General features: G+C 38.3%; 1 protein-coding gene across 6 annotated transcripts in view; it reads right to left on the minus strand.

Annotated features, from left to right (window-relative positions):
* The window catches only part of DCLK1 (doublecortin like kinase 1), a 240,177-nt gene that overhangs the window by 60,988 nt on the left and 160,399 nt on the right, over positions 1-18,790 (minus strand). For 5 of the 6 annotated variants that reach the window (XM_048295102.1, XM_048295101.1, XM_048295099.1 and 2 more), the window contains exons 5-6: positions 17,345-17,461; positions 4,534-4,628 (exon numbers count right to left, since the gene is read on the minus strand). In XM_048295102.1, coding sequence (XP_048151059.1) covers positions 4,534-4,628; positions 17,345-17,461 — 212 coding nt within the window. Of the gene's footprint in view, positions 1-4,533; positions 4,629-5,543; positions 5,740-17,344; positions 17,462-18,790 lie in introns of those variants that run through there. The other variant, XM_048295103.1, reaches the window with a different exon arrangement.

Raw genomic sequence — 18,790 nt, forward strand, 5'->3', positions numbered from 1 at the left:
CACAAATTTCAAATTTATAAGGATCTCAATAAGTTATGGAGGTTTATATCTTATTTGCAGGAATGAAGTACCTTAAAGGGGGAGCTGATTCCCTAGAATGCTTATTCTGTATGTATTCTGCCAACGGGCATGTATACATGCAGTAGAAAGCATTAGACTGGCAGAGTGAAAATCAGATCTTAAATACATTTCTATTTACAATCTATTTAAATACAATTTAGACAAGAGAAGAATTTTAAACAGGTAAAACCATCTTATTCTGAATACTAACTAATTAGTTAATTATTGAAATTTCTTTTGAGAATATACAGTTTGGGAATTTCTAATACATAGCACAGAAAAAAAAAATCTTTTGATTTGCTAGAGAGGGTAGCACCCCAAATCTGTGAACAGTATCTCCCAGGTGACTGCTCTTGCTTCTGAATGTAAAAAAATAAGCATTTGGAACTGACCAAGAAGATGTTTCTGACTTTTAGTATTTAGAGAATATTTTTGTGTTTATTTTAATAACTCAATGATTGCTTTAAGGCAAAATCATTAACAAGATTTCAGTGTCATTTTCTCTGCTTTTTCACCTGCTTTTAAATACTTGAGAGTCTTAAAAAGTTTTTTCTTTCTGAAAGAATTTTCCCTGCCTATAATTAGCCAGAGAGCTGTGTTTCTTGAAATTATGAGGAGAAGCTATTTATTATCTTACATAGATTTATAAGAAGACAAAAATTGCTGAATGAATCAGACTTCTTGGCTACATACAACTCAAAAAATCCTTATATAGATAGAATTCAACTGACCTAATCGGGTCAAGAGGTACCTTAAATCTAATCTTTTTTTATTCTATAGGTTTCAATCTCTAGGGACATAGAAAAAATATTTAGGTTTTTTTCTTTAAATGCCATGTTGCCTTTTTGGTTAACTGCACTCTGTTGCAGAAGAAATTACATTTGTGTGCTTAACTCTCCTTCAAAATGCTATAAACATGAATTTCAGATGTATTAATCCTCTGGGGAAAAGAAAATGACATTCATAACAATTTAAAAACTAGAATCTTAATTTCCTATTTAAGACTAAAGAAATAATTAAACTGCAAGAAAGCATAACTATAGCACACAGCCTGCTAGTTAAAATATTCAGAGGCTGAAAATTGGTTGACAGTTAGCTAAGATAGCTGATAAATTGTTCCTAGTTCACTTTCAACTCCGTGAATTACACCCATGAAATTAATCTTTCAAATCTTACTTTCTTCAAATATAGCCTGCGTTTCGCACAAGATTATAAAAATATAACTTTCACTGATTTCTGAATTTCTGGAGACAACTCAGCCACATACATATGCAGATGAGAAAGAATAAACTTTATCTTTCTATATTCTGGCTTTTGAGGGTACAAAATTTTATCTATAGGGTTACAAGAGTACTGTTTTCTTGAGTAAGTACCACAGCAGCATTTTTGGCTTTATTTACATCAATGGAAAGCCTTCATTCAAAGGCCAGAACTTATTTTTTAAAAAGAGGAGTGATGAAATATCAGTATGTAAGATGATTAATCCCTATTTTAAGCTGCCTAATGCACTCCACAGGTCTTTACTATTCCCAGGAAGAGATCCCTCCTTTTGCGGAAGTACCTTGCTTTGGTGCCTCTGGATTCAAAAGCATGACTTCGTCTCACCTGTACTTCCCAGGAAAAACACTGGCAGCTTGCCTAGACCCCTCAGCATTTTGATGTCTCAAGCCTACAACTCCCTCATAGCACTGGATGGGCATGCTGAAGAACTGATTGATTGGTTAAGTCAAGGAGAACCAGGCTAGGCTAGAGGAAATATTCCTATCGCCTTCCAGACCCAGCACATACCACTGGCATCCCATGTACCTGATGGCATGAGAGAACAGGAACTCCTCTAACTCTAACTGCACAGAGAAAGGCACAAAACCCCCAAATTACACATCTGAGCTGGTGTTCCCTGGACCCAGCATCTTATTTCAGTTCTAAAGCAGCAGCTCCCTCAAACTGCAGGTAAAGAGAGAAAGACAGACCACTCAGAAAGCCAGCCATCACAGTCAACCCCAGACCATGGCTACAGCAGCCAGCACTAGGAACACCTCACCTCTCAACACTGGGGACAAGATGGGAACTTAAATCCATCTCTTCTCCCTTGTAAGTCTATCACATGATACTAGCACTTCAACAACCTTCTAGGGAATAAATCCTCATCAGGCTTGGCAGCCCTGTAGCTGAAGCCACTGAAGACAAAACAAAATGCTTTGGGTTCCAATTTGGTTTATGACAATATGGTACATAAAATAACCTCTCGCCTAAGTAGAATTTAAATTTTTAAACAAAACCCGGAAGACGGTACTAAAACTAAACAGAACACCATTTATACTGCTAACAATGAAATTATGATTTGCAAGCACTGCTTAATGCCTAATTTACTCATTGGAATGCACATTAGAACCTTTAATGACACAATCATATGTTTTTACACTGAACTTCTAACTCACTCACTTCACAACTTTAACATGAAAGCAGATGAAATAAATTCTCAGACTGAGTGTAAAGTTTCCATCCCTGAACTTCTTGAGAAGTTGATTTTGTAACCTAAATAGTATTACTGCAATGCATTTTACATGATTGCAATCTATTTTTACATGAATATATTCCATGTTTCATCAGGTAAAAAAAATAAATCTGTCTAAATAAAGCCAGACAAGCATGAAAGCTCCCCTACCGAGGTCACGGGGACTGAATACGAATATTGGAGAAGAGAATTCAACTCCTTAACAATGTCTTATCTCTCCTGTAGTTTACTTCAATATTTATTTTCTCTACAGTTAGCAGTCTGATTTTGTTACCACTACATAGCACTTTGCATCCATAACACTGCCACTTGGTGATCCTATCACACTTACACATAAAAAGAAGCCCATCTGCTCTCCTCTTCACATTTGAAAGTCAGAAATCTTGTGCCTAGAAAACCCTTGTGTCTAATGGTGCTGATCACATGGTTCCCACTCACCCATCCACAAACGTTAGCAGAAAAACATTTCTTCACTGTGGAGACCGAAGCATCAGTGGTGAGAAAGAAAGTTTAGGAAAGTTACCAATGAAAAGAGACAGCCTTACAGCAAATGCAAAGCCAATGTAAACTGGTATCATCCATCTAAACAGACGCCCTCACATCACCAATGTATAATTCATTTGGAAGACTCTTTGTTCCCTCTTCAGTGACTTATTAATGATTCATTAATAAGCCTTGAGAGAGAGAACAAACAGGTGGGGAAGACATTGCATCCAAGAAGATTTTAGCACCAGCTTACCCACTGGAACTTGCATCTTTACTTTCTGTGTATCTGATGATGAAAACCATGACACTACCCTGAGGCTCCAGGCTGCTGCTCTCTGGCTGTCCCTACACTGCAAGATCACAGTTGGCTCCTGTGTCTGTAAACAAGTCATGGCAGAAACCCATAGCTGTATCCCAGATGGAGGTAAGACTTGGGCATGCACAACTCCTCAGCTCCCTGGCATACACCAGACATAAAAAAGGGCCCACAGGCTAGAAGGGAGCTGTGTCGTGCTACAGCTATTCCTGATCTGGGTATCTGGGGAATCAGGTCTGCACCAAATTCAAACACCGCCAATTTTGTACATAACCCCCTTATTTTGAGAGACACAAATTATGTCTTTATTTAAAAACTGAAAAGGCAGAAAAAACATTGTGTTCAAACTCTGTTTATAAACAAGGCTGAGATACAGAGTACTGCCTTAGGGATGCTTTCATTGAGAACTGACCACGGTTTAGAAAATAGCAGAAAATACAAAGACATCTGTCCTATTGCTTTTAAACAGATACAATTAATTAAATCAGTACGTGGAGCTTTTGGGTTGAATAAGTAATATTTTATCAGAGGGTTACAGCAGTAACATAAGCACTAGCTTAGTTCTGGATGCTTAGGAATATTGTAGATTCCTCCATAGGAAGGAAAGTAGATTCCATACAGGATAACTAGGGGGAACCTGCAGCTACTATCAACTCTTGTCCAGGAAAGTGACTGACAAGTCTCACATTGCCTTGGTGCTGATAGTATCTTCACTGCACAAGACTGTGATATCACAGCTAAATTCCACAGTGCATTCTTTCACCTTGCTTCAAAATCAAAGCAGTCTGTAGTTTGCACAGAAAGTTAGGAACAAAAGAGATTCCTTTGACAACATGAGCATTTGCTTTCAGTTGTGAAACATTCATAAAAAGAAAGTAAAACAAACAAACAAAAAGTCTTGTAAAAAAGGAGAGAGATAACCCCTGTTTTTTTCCTTCAAGGATAAGCCATTTCCCAGTATACTTAGCATTTTGACAAACACAGAACAGTTGTATTCCACTTCAGGGTGTTTTACAAACACAAGGATTGTAGCCAGGCTCTTCCACCCTATGGCTCTAAATGCACTCAAGGGATCAAAAGGGAGAAGGCTATTGGATAATGGCTATGCTGGATTCTTCCCTGCCATGCTCAGAAACCAGTTTCCTTATTTCCTTACCCTCTGTTTCCGTAGGCTTCCTGGGCTGGTGGGAGATGGGCTTGGAGACTTCCCAGAGCGGGGAGTAGAAAGCTGGCTACCAGGGGTTCCATTCACTAAAAGGACAAGAAATTGAAAAAAATAAATACAAGGCATTATTAAAGGAACAAAATAGTTAAATCCATTTTTTTTAAATTTATTAAACAGATTCATTTGCTTTTGCTTAATGTTTTAAACATTAAATAAGGTAATTCAAAAAAGAATTATTTCCTTAGAGTTTTGGCTCATGAAGAAAATTTTTTATACAGAGTGGAAGAAAATAATGAAAAAACCTGAATAGACTTCAGTCAATGGCAGAGAACATGATCATGTTTTCTTGAACTATACTGTTCCTGTACTTGAAAGTAATGGGGAACTAGGTGCTTTGTTAATCTCAAAAGACACAATATATAAACCTTTTCATTCCATTTAACTAGTGCTTGAAGTGCTACCCTGTAAAAATAAAACACAGTATTGCTTGCAAGAACAAATCAGCTGCTTGCTTTTCCTTACTCAATCATTTGAAGAAATTTTTGCAATACTATCTGACCCAAACATCACCTCAGACTTAATCCAGAAGGGCTTTCTAGAGGAAAATGAATTGGATATAGCTCCTCCAGTATGACTTACAGGAAAGCATCACTTTCTCAAATAAGCAAGTTTCTTCACATATGTCAGCACCTATCTCTTTAGAAGCATCTTCACGTGCATATGACATTATCCAATAAATTAACAAAACAATGCCAGCAGAGGACAGAATTCTACTACAAAGTAATCACACGAGAGGCTATCAATAATACACTGAAACACCGACAGAAACACTACAAAGCATGTATCACATATCCACGTAAATATTCTTAAACAAGCAACTGTTCTATCACTGTCCACATTTGTAAGTGCTAGGATAAAAAGAATAGACAGACAGATTCCCAGATTCTGAATCTTAGGAGAATATTTTCATACTGAGGATATCAACAAGGCATTTGACTTACCTTCTATGAGTTCTAACATGGACAGAATCTGACTGTTTAACCTGGTAGGAGCAAGCAGCAAAATTCCTGCTCTGTACTAAGCCAAGCTGTAGCCAAACTGAGAAGCAATGGGATTAGTTAAGGATAGCTGGGGCTGCTCACAGAGTGAGCTGAATGCGATGCAGAATTCATAAGCAGAAGCCTTTTCTGCGTAAGGCTGACGTCTTCAGAGCAGCAGTGGGAGGTGCAGGTGCTGTCTTAGGGCTACATCAAAGGTGTCAATTAAGCATAATGCTGCTGCTTCACAACGCTGAGCCACCGCAACCCCCACTCGCTTTCCATGGAGCCCCGAAAGCCTAGGCAATTTTATATGCTGTGCACTGAATCATAATGAGGTGCCTTTGGGGGCAATGTACCAAATGACTCATCTGAAAATCAAAATGACAATAACTCTTGTAAAACCTTTGCTGACTGGCAATCTAGCAAATGCTAATTCCTTTGGATAATATAGTAGGCATTTTTAAAAGATTCTTCTTACTTTTTACATAATACATTGTTCTTACTGGCTAATACTGGGCCCACACATTATAATGAAGAAACATGTATACCTACCACACCACACACATCAATAAAACACATCATACTGCTTGATAAAGGATACACTTAATAGTGCTTAGGTGCTATGAGTGATCCAATCTCAACATCACTTTGTTTAGAGTAAAGGTGCAATATATTTGCATAACTATAGAAACAACACAATGCACTAATTTGATTTATAGAAAATAATTCCACTCATCTAGGCTTAAAAATATCTTTATACAGAGGACAATGGTTTGCACATATCAACACTCATTCAAATACTGTACTAAGTGTAGTGGGAATGCACATGCATATGTATGTATGCATGTTCATACAGTATTCAGCAAAACACCACACAGATCTGTCCAACAGTGACTAAAATCAAATTTATTACTGATATCACTGAAATAATTTAGGAAAAGAGCAAGATGAGGACATTAAAAATGAGCTTTCTAGAATCTCAAACTTGTAAAGTTGTAAAAGGTGTCTTCTAGACATTTATGGCATAATTTAGAAACTAACATTTAACTACTACTATTCACACAGACCTAGTCCTCAAGACTGCTGAGTAACAGGACTAGTGATCTGCCTTCTCTTTAAACCAAGCAGATACTCTTAGGTCTTATTACAAGCAAATTTAAGATAACAGCTACATTTCAATACACCTTGTAACACTAGGCACCGGTACCTGTTCTTTATAGATGGACTCCTTCCCTGTAACTTTCAACAATAGTTTTTCTTAGAATTACTATAGCAATTATTCTGTCCTGAAGGCAAAAACTTGAGGCTACCAAGTGGAATGAGACAAATAGATGCCATGGTGTATTTAACTATTGATGTATTTCCCTATTGATGCATATTATGTTAATGAGTATCTATTTAGGATGAGAAAACGAAGTGTTTTAAATCCTAAAAATTACTTACTTGTCACCACCAGAGCATCCAGAGTGTTTAAGCTAAGTTTGAATGCTCTCTTCAACTGCATTTTTAAAAAGCAAAATTCTGATAGTTGTTCTTATGTTGGCCAACAGCAACATGTGAAATCAAGAGCACAATTAATGAATTGAGACCCCCAGGAGACTTAAGTTTGCTCACCTCCTTACCCATATCCAAAATATAAAGGTGCCAATACATAAAACATGTACAAGGATTTTTAAAAGCTTACAAGGACTTCCTATGGAGAGCTGATTAGGAAACTCTAGAGATGGCCATTAGCTCTGGAGATGAGATTCCTTTCACCAATCTTCACATACTTGTTGTATTTGCTTCTATATCTGAAGTAGTTTTCTAGACTTTATTTTAACCAAGTTTCTGTCATAACACAAGTTGTACGACCCCAAAGCAACCATCTAAACCTGACCTGATGAACAAGGTAGTATGAGCATCCACTGCAGTGTAAACTTCCAAAGTGACACAAGATTAATCCTTCTGGATGCTCTGCATATCTGGAGGTACATATTGCTCTTGCTGTTATGACATTATTCTTACTACTGATATTATTAATATAATCCTTAAGACAGACATCACAACAGGATAGAAATGATAATTCCTGATATTTTCCTGGTACATTCCAGGGGCCCCCCTTTTTCACCTTTTTGTTTATGGCTTCCTGTGCCTGTGAGTCATTATGCTGAATTTGTAGATAGAGGTGATATTAGGTGCTGTGTAGCAGGAAGAGACTGCAGTGATTCTGAACCCCTTCCTGAACTCCATTTACAATCATTACACCATTCTTACATAAGCTGCTCATGACCAGAAAACATGGCAACAAATATGTGAATAAAAGCTACAACATTTCATAATAATACTACATTCCTGATCACTAAATTTCCCTAAAATCTAGGTGGAATGCACTTTTGCTGGAAATTGCATTTCTATCCAGTATCTGCACCGCATTTCTCACTGACTGATACAGCACATGTTCCTAGAGGGAACCTTGATGTAGATAAAGACATATGAAATTGGTAAATCATCGTTGTGATTGATCATTTTATTGAGTGAGGCAAGAGGTTTCTTGTCACTTATTCATAAAATGGCAGGGGTTACAGACTTCAGCTTAACACACAGCGCCCTCCTATCATCTTATGAAAAAGATTTATCAGTTCAAAATTTCACCAGTGAAATATGTATTAAAAAGTTGCAACAATAACAAAATTACTGTGGCTGCTCAGAGCAGATGTATGTGACAGCTTAGCTGTGAACTCCTTTCCTTACTGTCCTCTCTTGCTGAGGATGTGTAACAGGGCAAGGACCTGTCTTTGTATTGGCTTTTCCAGCACCTGGCACACACATGAACTTGGGAATACCCATAAAATAGAGCACTAAAGCTGGATACCAGCATCTACTGACATAAATGCAAAATAGGTTTTCACATGATAATATGAATAATAAATATGATAATATTTATGAATAGTACTATGATAATAAACTAGTGAAAATGCTACAAATAAAAAGTACTTTGATGGCATTCCAATGAATAAACTTTGATAGAGCATATTTTTATTAAGTAATAGAAACAAAAAGCAAGAAAAAATTAATTAAAGCATCAAGTGCCAGTCTGAGGAGCTGCCAATACCACTTCACTGTATTAAAATCATAGTCTCCTATAGAATTGCCTATTGTGCAAGCGCATTGTACTCTATCAAACACATAGAGATGACTCGGTGTGTTTAAAAAAGTGGTTTGCCAAACTCAGGAGTGTGTGTGAAGAAGAAAGAGGAGACTAAAGGAAAGGAATAGTGAAGGCTTTTTTTGCAGCCACAACTTATGAGTAGGAAAGTTAAGCTAGAAAATGTTTTACACAAGTCACAACATGTGTAGGTCATATTCAGCAACTGTTAGCTAGAAAATGCTGATGTGAGATCACTATTTGACCTTGTCTCAATTACTTCCGTAGTTTTTGACTGTCCTTTCCAAAACGACATTTTTATCTCAGTAAGATTATGTAGTTACAAAGTAGCTAGGAATAAACCATATCTTGCCTTTTTGTTCCTTCTGCTTTTGTGTTCTACTTGTGTACATCTTGTCATTTTTGTCTTCACACCAAAAGACAGTGTGTACAGAGCTCCACATTAGTCAAGTGCCCTCAGTATGACTCCCCAGTAAAGACGAGGCTTTAAAAGTTCTACCTTAGCATGCAACTGGTCGAGAAAAAAACCCCAGATACCAATACTGCATTCATTTTAACTGGTGCTAAACCGTCCTTTTTATATTCAATCTTTTCTAGAGTTTATGTCAAGAAGTTAAGCAGATACAAGTAGAACATCCCTCTGCCACTGAAGACAAGGCCTGGTAGATCCACACAGAACTTTCACCTGATCAGCAGATTAGAAATGTCAGGGGAAAGGATCACCTACAGGTCAGGTTTACAGTCCCCATCCCAGCAGCCACCAATATGCGAGTTCTTGTTAGTCACTGGTACCTGTGGTAGCCACAAAGTGTAACCCAAGCAGTGCAGAGCTCGGCAGGGACTGTAAACCCCTCACACGGTCTTCCATCTCAACCCAAAGTCACCTGTGTCTGCACTATCAAGCAGAGAAGTGCTGCAGACAGGCATATATTGCAGACATATCTTGTATCTCAGAAGAAAGGAGACTGCCTTGAAAATGCAGTTCCCTGGAATCCACTTGTATTTGTTTTTTCCTGTAGTCTCAGAAGGGAAGTGCCTCTTGGGGTTTTTTTCCCTCTGCACTTCAGCTGCTATCTATGAAATTGACTGCTAATTTCATGAGTACCTAATCAAGAGAGCATCTACATGTACGTATGATTTAACAGAAATCTCTCTTTTGAACTGTTCTGCTTAACTAGAAAGACTAGGATTCTCAAATCAGTCTGTGTGAACACAGTACAATTTCTGAGCATGTTTCTTTATTTAGCATGTAAATGTAACTCTTCATCCTTTAAGAGGGTTTAACTACTCAGTATAACCAAATCTCATTCTCTCACCAACTCCTGTTTTTGTTACAGGGTATAAAACTATAAAATTTAATTTTTCAGTGACTAGTATCAAAGACAAACACCATAAATAAAAAATTAAAAAGAAGCCAAGATCAAAGCAAAAACCATCTGGAAATCCCTGGGTCCACAGGATGACTCCATCACTCCCATGGGTGTGTGCTCTTGGCTTTAGGAAAATTTTGCTTCAGCATATTTATTACAAAATCTGTCAGCTGAGTACCTGTAACAGTGTGAATAAAGACATGTGACTTCTCCAAAGACAATATGATACATCATGCTCTTTTCCTTTGGGATACAAAAGACCTTCTTGAGTCAGGTGGTTGAAGGAGGGTTTTTTCTGGATAACAGCCTAAGGATGAACCATCAGACTAAATGAAACCATACCTTATTGCAGAGGAACACCTCTTCTTCTTTTTTTTTTATTTTTTTAACTAGCAGAGAAAAGCACAAGCATCTGACCTAGGGAAGACTTCAGTAAGATCCTATTTCCATGTCCACTTTTTTCTTTAGGGAACATCTATAGTTTTGATCAGGCTTTAGTTTGACATGCAGTTTCACGATTTCTTTGCTCAGGTAAAGTTTTTAAAAAAAACCCTCTCATAGTCCTTGGTAATATGAGCTACTCTATCCATTCCTCACATATTTTCCTTTGTAATTTGGAACAGGTACATATCAACCCAGGTATTCTTGAAATAGTCACTTGTCACACTAAATAATGCAAACTCCTAAATAACTTTTTTTAACACCAAACTTTAATACCTGAATTGCTATTACAAATATGATTTCAATCATCTGACATATTCTGAGTGGTAACTGGAGGGAAACAAGAGATTGCTCACAGCGGAGAAAAGTGAGAAGGAAACAATTTTAAAGAAGGTGCTCAAACTGAAAAAAAAAAGGAAATAGCAACTTTTGTTGAGTACAAGTCCTGAAAATTAGTGTTGGAATTTCAGAAGGTAAAACAGAGTTCACCCAAATGCAGTATCCAGTATCTTTCCTTAATTTAATGGACCAAGGGTACAGTAATTCCAGTCATCTCATGCTGCTCTTGATTTGATTAAAAACAACGATTAAGATGTAAGTGCTGCTGCTTTCTTTGAACCTGTTACCTCTTCACCCACGCTGAAGCTGCCACCAGTGGTGTTAAATGGCAGCTGGACAGAAGCCACCAGCTACTGAAGAGCCATCAGACATTCATAATTTTCAGTCACCAGCAACAAGCTGATACCCAGTCTCACTGAAATTAAATGTCTCTTTTATTATGCCTTTTCCCAAACACTATTTGATGCCAACAAAAACATATCAAAGTGGTTTACAGGCTTTAAGAAGACATCAGAAAAATTAAATAGAGGTAGGATTATCTATTGCACTTGGAATCAGACTTCAGCCTTCTGCCAGCCCAGGAGGTCACACTATCTTTTCTCTGCTTCTCTTCTTTGCCTTGTTCCATGCTTCTCTTCTCTATCTAGACTGAAAGCCTTTTGAAGCAGACAATACCTCAAATGGAATTGTAAGAAGCCAGAAAGCAATCCTCCTGCAGAGAGATTTCTGTCTGGCGGTACTGTTTTGAAACACTGTCAGATGTAAATAACAAACTGAAGAAAACATAATAATGGAGAAGTCAGCCCTTACACAGATCTTCCTAGCTTGCTTGTACTCTTGGAAGAAAAAATTATTCTGTGTTTTCATATAAAAATAGAACGCATCTGTTCTCAGGAGCCAGGAAGGCTATCAGGAAAATGTAAGTACATTAAACATAGGCTCTGTTATGAAAAAAAAGGGAAGGGAAAAAGCAAGGATGGAAAAAAGGTGAACACCACCTATGTAAAGGCATAGATTCCTTTGAAATATGCCAAGAAATGGTGTAAAGGCAGATGCAGTCCTTTTGCTCACCGTAGATTGTATAGCTCAAGAAACGACAGGCAGTGTGTGTTTCCCACAGACTGAGGCATTTTACATTGCCCTCAGCTAACCAGAGCAGAGATTTCAACCGTTGTGGCCATGAGCACTTTTGTAGCCTCTGGTTCCACTCAGGGTCTTTCCCTGCAACCCTGAATCCTGCTCCACTCACAGGTTCCCCACTTAGCCCTGTGCTGCCATGGCAGTGTGTCCTAGAGCCTGTGGGACAGCAGTTTTTATCCTGTTGTTCCCATGATGTTATTGCCATGGCCATATATCTGCAAAGCCTGACAGTGCTCTTATGGTAGGTTCTATACAGGACCTACAGGCTTGCCAAGGAGACTGCCTTTAGAGGCAACAGAGGGCAAAAGACACCTGCAAAGGCTGAAAGTCATCTAAGAGCATTGGAACTGTCGTAGAGTACTTTTCCCCCAGCAGCAGATGAGACAATGAGGGAAATGGTTCTCCAGAGCAGTAGCTGGTGACTCACCAGGGAGAGAGGACACTCAGCTCCTCACAGAGTCAGGGGTCACCACAACAAGGTGAGACTGAAATGGAAAGCAAGGGCCTTCAGGCAGAATTTCCTCAAAAATAATTTAACATTACTGAGTTTATCTTCAAAGCACTGGTTTTGGTAAAGTATTATTGTTCCAGACTTAGAGATGCAAAAACAAGACACAGACGGAAAAACAACAAATGACCAATGCCCCAAAATAACCCCTTCGATTTCTGAAAGGAAATTCAGAAGCTATTGGGATGGATTTGGGAAAGTTTATCACCCCTAACCACCATTTGCTCATAGAAAGGAACTCACGGAGTTCATTGAATTTATAAACATTTAGTGCAAGTCAGAGCTGTGCTTAATTCATTGACGACTTGAAATTCTGTGTCAAAGAAGGGAAGCAGTTGTTGAGGATGGCATTTAAGTGCTTAAACCAGAATCGATTGTCTACCTGTCTTAACCTCATTTATACATCTATTTCTCTAACAATGGGAAAATGGCCGAAAGACTTTGCCTTCATTAACTCTAAAAATGATGAATCCAAATCATCTATCCTGTTGAATACCTGCATTAAAGACTATACCATACTACAGATGCCTACACAAGAGAACAAACGTTAACTCAAGTATATCTTTTCATTCTACAATTTTATCAGTTTTAATACCCAACTTTGAGATTTCTATGTTTTTTTTAACATAGTCTTTGTCTGTGGAACTTTCCTTTTTTTGGTCCATGTAATTATCCATGTGTATTATCTTGATATGGACATTAATTCAAGTCTGAAGCAGGCATATGATCCTTTTGTGCAGTTAGAATGTGCAGACTTTTCGAAGTGCAGCAAGATTCAAAAAGAAACAAAAGGAATCAGATTCTTTCTAATTAGCAACACGCTCTTTTCCATACACCTCGCTTAGCTTTTTGTGAAGGGTACATTATCAAGACTGCTTTCTGCCTGCCCTTTTATCCCTATTTCTTTCAACTTTTTTCTATGATAAAATGCTTCACAAAATGATACACCTTTAAATTTTTGTAATATATACGTATTGCCTTTGATCTGAGCAAAGAATCTACTCTTTTCCTTGAGTATTTTCCATGTTTATTATCAATGAAAGAAAAATCCCTAAAAGTAGTTTAAAGCTTATCTAGAAGCAGTTTAAAAACATAGAATAAAAATACATGTACATACATTTAGCAGTAACAACATGAAAACAAAAGTATAACTTCCAGCTATGCACAAGTCATTCAGGAGATTTTCTAGTACCGAGATGTTTAATGCAGATGTAATGGAAAAGATTATCTGCTCATATGTGCGCTAGATGGCAATTTCTCTATTCTGCTACTGTCACGGGTACATAATTCCAAGAAATAGGCTGCATTTTTAGGCTTGCTGGGTGGCAGAAAAGTGAAAACTGTACATATTGTTTGTATTTCATGGGAGATCTTTGGCTTTTGTCTAAAACCATCCAAGAGTCAATGTTTCTTTTTCTTTCTACTGCTGTTTTTTTTAAAACGCAATGTCTAATATAAAATTGCATTTTTTAAAAATCATTGACTGATTTTAGTTTTATGTGATTTAAAAACAATTACTGATAGCAAGTGTTTAGTACAGTATTGTTTCCTTATATAAAAGTAATATTGATCTAAGTATTCATGTATGTAAGGTTAGAAATAGGTTTACTGTAACATTCACACAATTTGACCTATTTGCAAAAAGCAAACAGCAGAGATACAGACAGCCAAATCAGAGCCGTTCCCCCCACTAAAAATAAATTCTGAAGAAACACTTTCAATTGGTTATCCTTTTTAAGTTTAACAAATTTAGACTAGACTAGACCAGAATAGAATAGAATAGAATAGAATAGAATAGTTCAGTAGGAAGGGTCCTACAACAACCAACTAGTCCAACTGCCCAATCAACTCAGGGCTGACCAAAACTTCAGCATGTTCAGCTGAGAAGTGGAGCAATACAGTGGCTTTGGTGAGCACTTGGCATCCAGTCAGGGTCAATCAACCATATGGTATTTCTTGGTAACAGAATGCTTCCTAGCTATAGAATCATTGAGTTGTTAAGACCAGAAAAGACCTTTAAGATCATCAAATCCAACTGTTAACCCTACACTGCCAAGTCTACCACTAAACCATGTCCCTCAGTGCCATGTCTACACATCTTTTAAATACCTCCATGGATGCTGACTCAACCACTTCCCTGGGCAGCTTGTTCCAATGCTTGATAACCCTCTCAGAAAGAAATACCTCCCAAGCCCAGTCTAAACCTTCCCTGGTGCAGCTTTGAACCATTCCAACATGCCTTGTCACTGGATACCAGAGAGAAGAGCTCAGCACCTTCATCTCCACACCCCCTCCTCAGGAAGCCACAGAGAGCGATCAGGTTATTCCTCAGCCCCTCCTTTTCTCACAACAAGGCAAGCCCAAAGTCCTTAGCTTCTCCCTACAGGACATACCTTCCAGCCCTTTCACCAGTTTTGTTGTCCACCTCTGGGCACATTTGAGTACCTTCGCATCCTTCCCGAACTGTGGTGCCCAGAATTGCACACAGTCCTCAAGGTGAGGCCACACCAACACTGAATACATTGTGACAATCACCTCTGTTGTCTGGCTGGTGATGCTGTGTTTGACACACCCCAGGATGCAATTTGCCCTCCTGGATGCCAGGGCACACAGCTCACTCGTAATGAACCTGCTGCCAACCAGCACCCTCAGATTCCTGTCTGCAGGGCTGCTCTCCAGCTACTTCTCTCCCACTTTATACTTGTGCCTGGCGTTACTCCATCCCAGGTGCAGAATCCGGCATTTGTTCTTTTTAAACTCCATCCCATTAATCATTGCCCAACACTCCAATCTACCTAGATCCCTTTGCAAAGCATCTTGTTCCATCAGAGAGTCAACAGCACCTCCCAGTTTGTTATCATCATCAAAATTGTTAATGGCGCATTCACCTCCTCTATCCAGATCATCAATAAAAATATTGAACAAAACTGTCCCTAGACCTGAACCCTGAAGAAATGCCGCTGGTGACAAACTAATGTGCCTATTCCTATAAATGTATTGGTTTCAGATAAGAAAGGTTTAATTTGGTTACATCTGTCATCAGCATCCAAAATAGCTTGCATTTTTAATATTTTCACTACACTGTTTCATTTCTTGCTATAAATTTAATATTACATTAATTATTATTGTGGTATAGTAAAAGCATTCCCCTTTTTCCATAGGCCGTAAAATAATCTCCTGATCTTTTGAAGTATGTAATATATTCTGCTCAGACCTTTACAGAAGTGAACTGCAAGAAGCTAAGATTTATTCACCTATACTTCCCCAGCATCTTTAAGTAAAAACAGTACTATTTTCTCTCAGGACCAAAATTAACATGGTATCACACAGTCAACACAGAAAAAACATTGCTAGTCCCATAGAAATCCCATAGATTTGTTATGCATGGCAGGACAGTTATTTCACATAGAAATGAGCACACACAGTTCAGTGTTCATTACCTGTACTCACAAACGAACATCCATTACAAAAAAATCCCAGAGTCTAACATTCACACACTAAACAGGGCCAAAGTTTAATTTAACTCTATTCCACCTAGCTACAAAGAAAGTAACTTAACATGTTTATGGAAGAGCTACTCTGAGCTTGTCCCTCACAATGGATACTTCATCCCATTACCTCTTCTCAGGTTTCTGTATCTCAGCTGTTCTCTAGGATGTGTAGGAGGCAAGTTGCCTCCCAGCCCTGCTAACCACATCTATGCCTCCATCTCTCATCGTGTCTCTCCCACTTTACTCCTTCCCAGAGCAAGATGTTTTTTTCTCACCTTTGTTCTCACCTTTGTCTGTTTGTTAAAAAAAAAATAATAAAAAAAAGGTTCCAGTTGGTCTATCCCTACCCTCTTTGAAGCCAGCACCGGGCCTTTCTGATCACCACCTCCCCACAAAGACCTTATGGTGCTGCATGCAAGTTTCAGTATGCCATTTGCTTTCCTGGTGGGAGAAGACTAGGGCAGAAAGAGGGAGGTGGATTTCAGACAGCTCTAATGTTCGCCTCTTCCAAAATCCGTGTTCACAAGCAATGGTGCAAATGCTTGAATGGGTCTACTCAACTGGCTCACACAGAGGATTATTTGTACCTTCTGGCATCAATAATGGCAAATCATCTAATGTACTTTTTTGTTTATTTATTTGTTCTGCCTGCGAAAAAGCTGCAGGGGTGAATTAGTCATTGGCTATCTAGTGGGAGCTACTGCAAAGGCAGCCAAGGCAAGGCCCTTCAGACAGAATATCCTAAAGCTTTTTGCTATGTCTTCTCCAGCCTGTATCACTGGCTTGTTAGGTCAATTCTGACATTTCTTCCTCAGCTATCTTTGCACCCCACATTCACATCTGTAATTGCATTCTTTCTCTGCCCTGCTCTCCTTTTCTCAATACCGTCATGATCTTTAGTCAATCCTTTCCTCACTACTGCCTCCTCACTCCCTTAGAAACAAAATTCAAAAAAGATTGTGAAATTAACCTTTTAGTAACACAGATCTTATGCTGCATAACTTGGGCTACTTTCTGTATTGTTCTCATTCTGTTCCTAGTACAAAGACTACAATTTTTTCCTCAGTCTTTAGGTATTGGAAGCAAAAATATGCACAAAAAATAAAGTCAATCGAACCACTGTAATGCCAGAGTATGATTTATAGGATGCTGAAGCTTTATTTTGTATTGGGAAGACACTTGATCTCAGATGCAGTGAATTTTTACTGTCAACTGTTTTATACGTACAACGTTTTTCCACAGAAATGTGTCATTTTAAATGCATTGCCCACTCTATTGAAACAGAACAGTTGCTATTGTTAAGAAAGATTGCTTGCTTGCTTTACCTGAGCTAGTAGAAGCAGGAGACTTGCTGCGTCGGGATGGGCCTGGGCTCTTGGTGGTGCTCCTACGTGAACTCGAGGCTATTTTGGTATAGGAAGTAGATTTCACCACCCGACATTCTAGAAGACAAAGAAACTGCCTAAGTTAGCAATTAAGAAAGCCAGCAAGATTCTGTAACAGAAAGAGCACTGAGAAGTGAAAACATTTAGCCCACGCTTATTTTCATTCACCTTGAGGAGTTTTATGAGAAAATATAAAACCTGTATAAATGGCTCCATTAAAATCCAAGTACAGTATGTGCCATATCCCAGACAAAGAACTGCTGCAGTAATCCAGACTTTTAAATACCATGGTTACTGCAGGTACTTAGGACAGCTTAATTTAACAGTGCTGAGACTACTCATAAAACCTCTTTGCTTTTGAAGATTTCAGTACAAGTAATGTAGCAATTTTTTGTAAACAATCCAGATGCAATGTAAGCATTTTTGTCAGCCTAAGCAGCCTCCTCTAGAAAAATCTGAAGTCTTCTTTTCTGTATCAAAATGTTACAATTGTACGAGATGACACAAGTGTCTTCCACTCATGAAAGGTTTGAAGAAAATAAAGCAGGTTTGTTGCTCCTGCTTAATCCTCTGGTGAGCAATAGCCCACATTGTATAGCACACACAAGTCATCACAGGTTGAGGGAAATGGCACTACTTGCTCATAAGAGACATCAGTAAAATCAATGAAGAGGCGAAATTACCCTCCCACTCGAGAACACTTCAAGATGTTCAGGTTAGAGTTTATGTACACCCACACAGATCTGTAGGCATCCTTGCATTACGCCTGCAAAATGGTTCTTGGCCTGAGGATGAAAGAACTTATTGTGCATAGCACTGATGTCTTGCACTCCAAATGGATACTAGATTAATCACCAGAGATATTACACAGTTGGGAAAAAAGAAAAAAACACTTCTTAGTCAATATACAATTAAAAGTCTGCAGCAATGTTTATATTGCCCTCACCTGACAATGTCAGTATACTTTACTTGTTTAAAAATATATCAGTAAACATTTAGTTCTGTATCAGACCTGTTTCCTATTTTCTTCCCATGGTTAAGGTTCCTCAACAGAGGTTAAGAGAAATAAACAAGAGCTTTTTCTTCCTAGTCAGAAAATACCGTGTATAAGCCTGCACATTATTTAGTCTTCACAGATCAGTGGAGCCTGTAACATAGTTTAGACAGATTAGAGAACAAAGAAATAAAATTGAGCATAACTAATTAACTTAAACATATACACCAGAGAGTGATGTCATGAAATTTATCTCTCTTGGCTGCCCTAACTGTTCATCTTTCATCAAGCTATTCAAGGAAATAGAAGCAAGAACTGATGCATTACTGAGCGAACCATCCGGCTCAGCTGAGAGCTGAGAGGACCAGAGAAATGCCTTGGTCTTCCCAAAG

This window comes from Corvus hawaiiensis, chromosome 2 (assembly GCF_020740725.1).
Source record: "Corvus hawaiiensis isolate bCorHaw1 chromosome 2, bCorHaw1.pri.cur, whole genome shotgun sequence".
Lineage (NCBI taxonomy): Eukaryota > Metazoa > Chordata > Aves > Passeriformes > Corvidae > Corvus > Corvus hawaiiensis.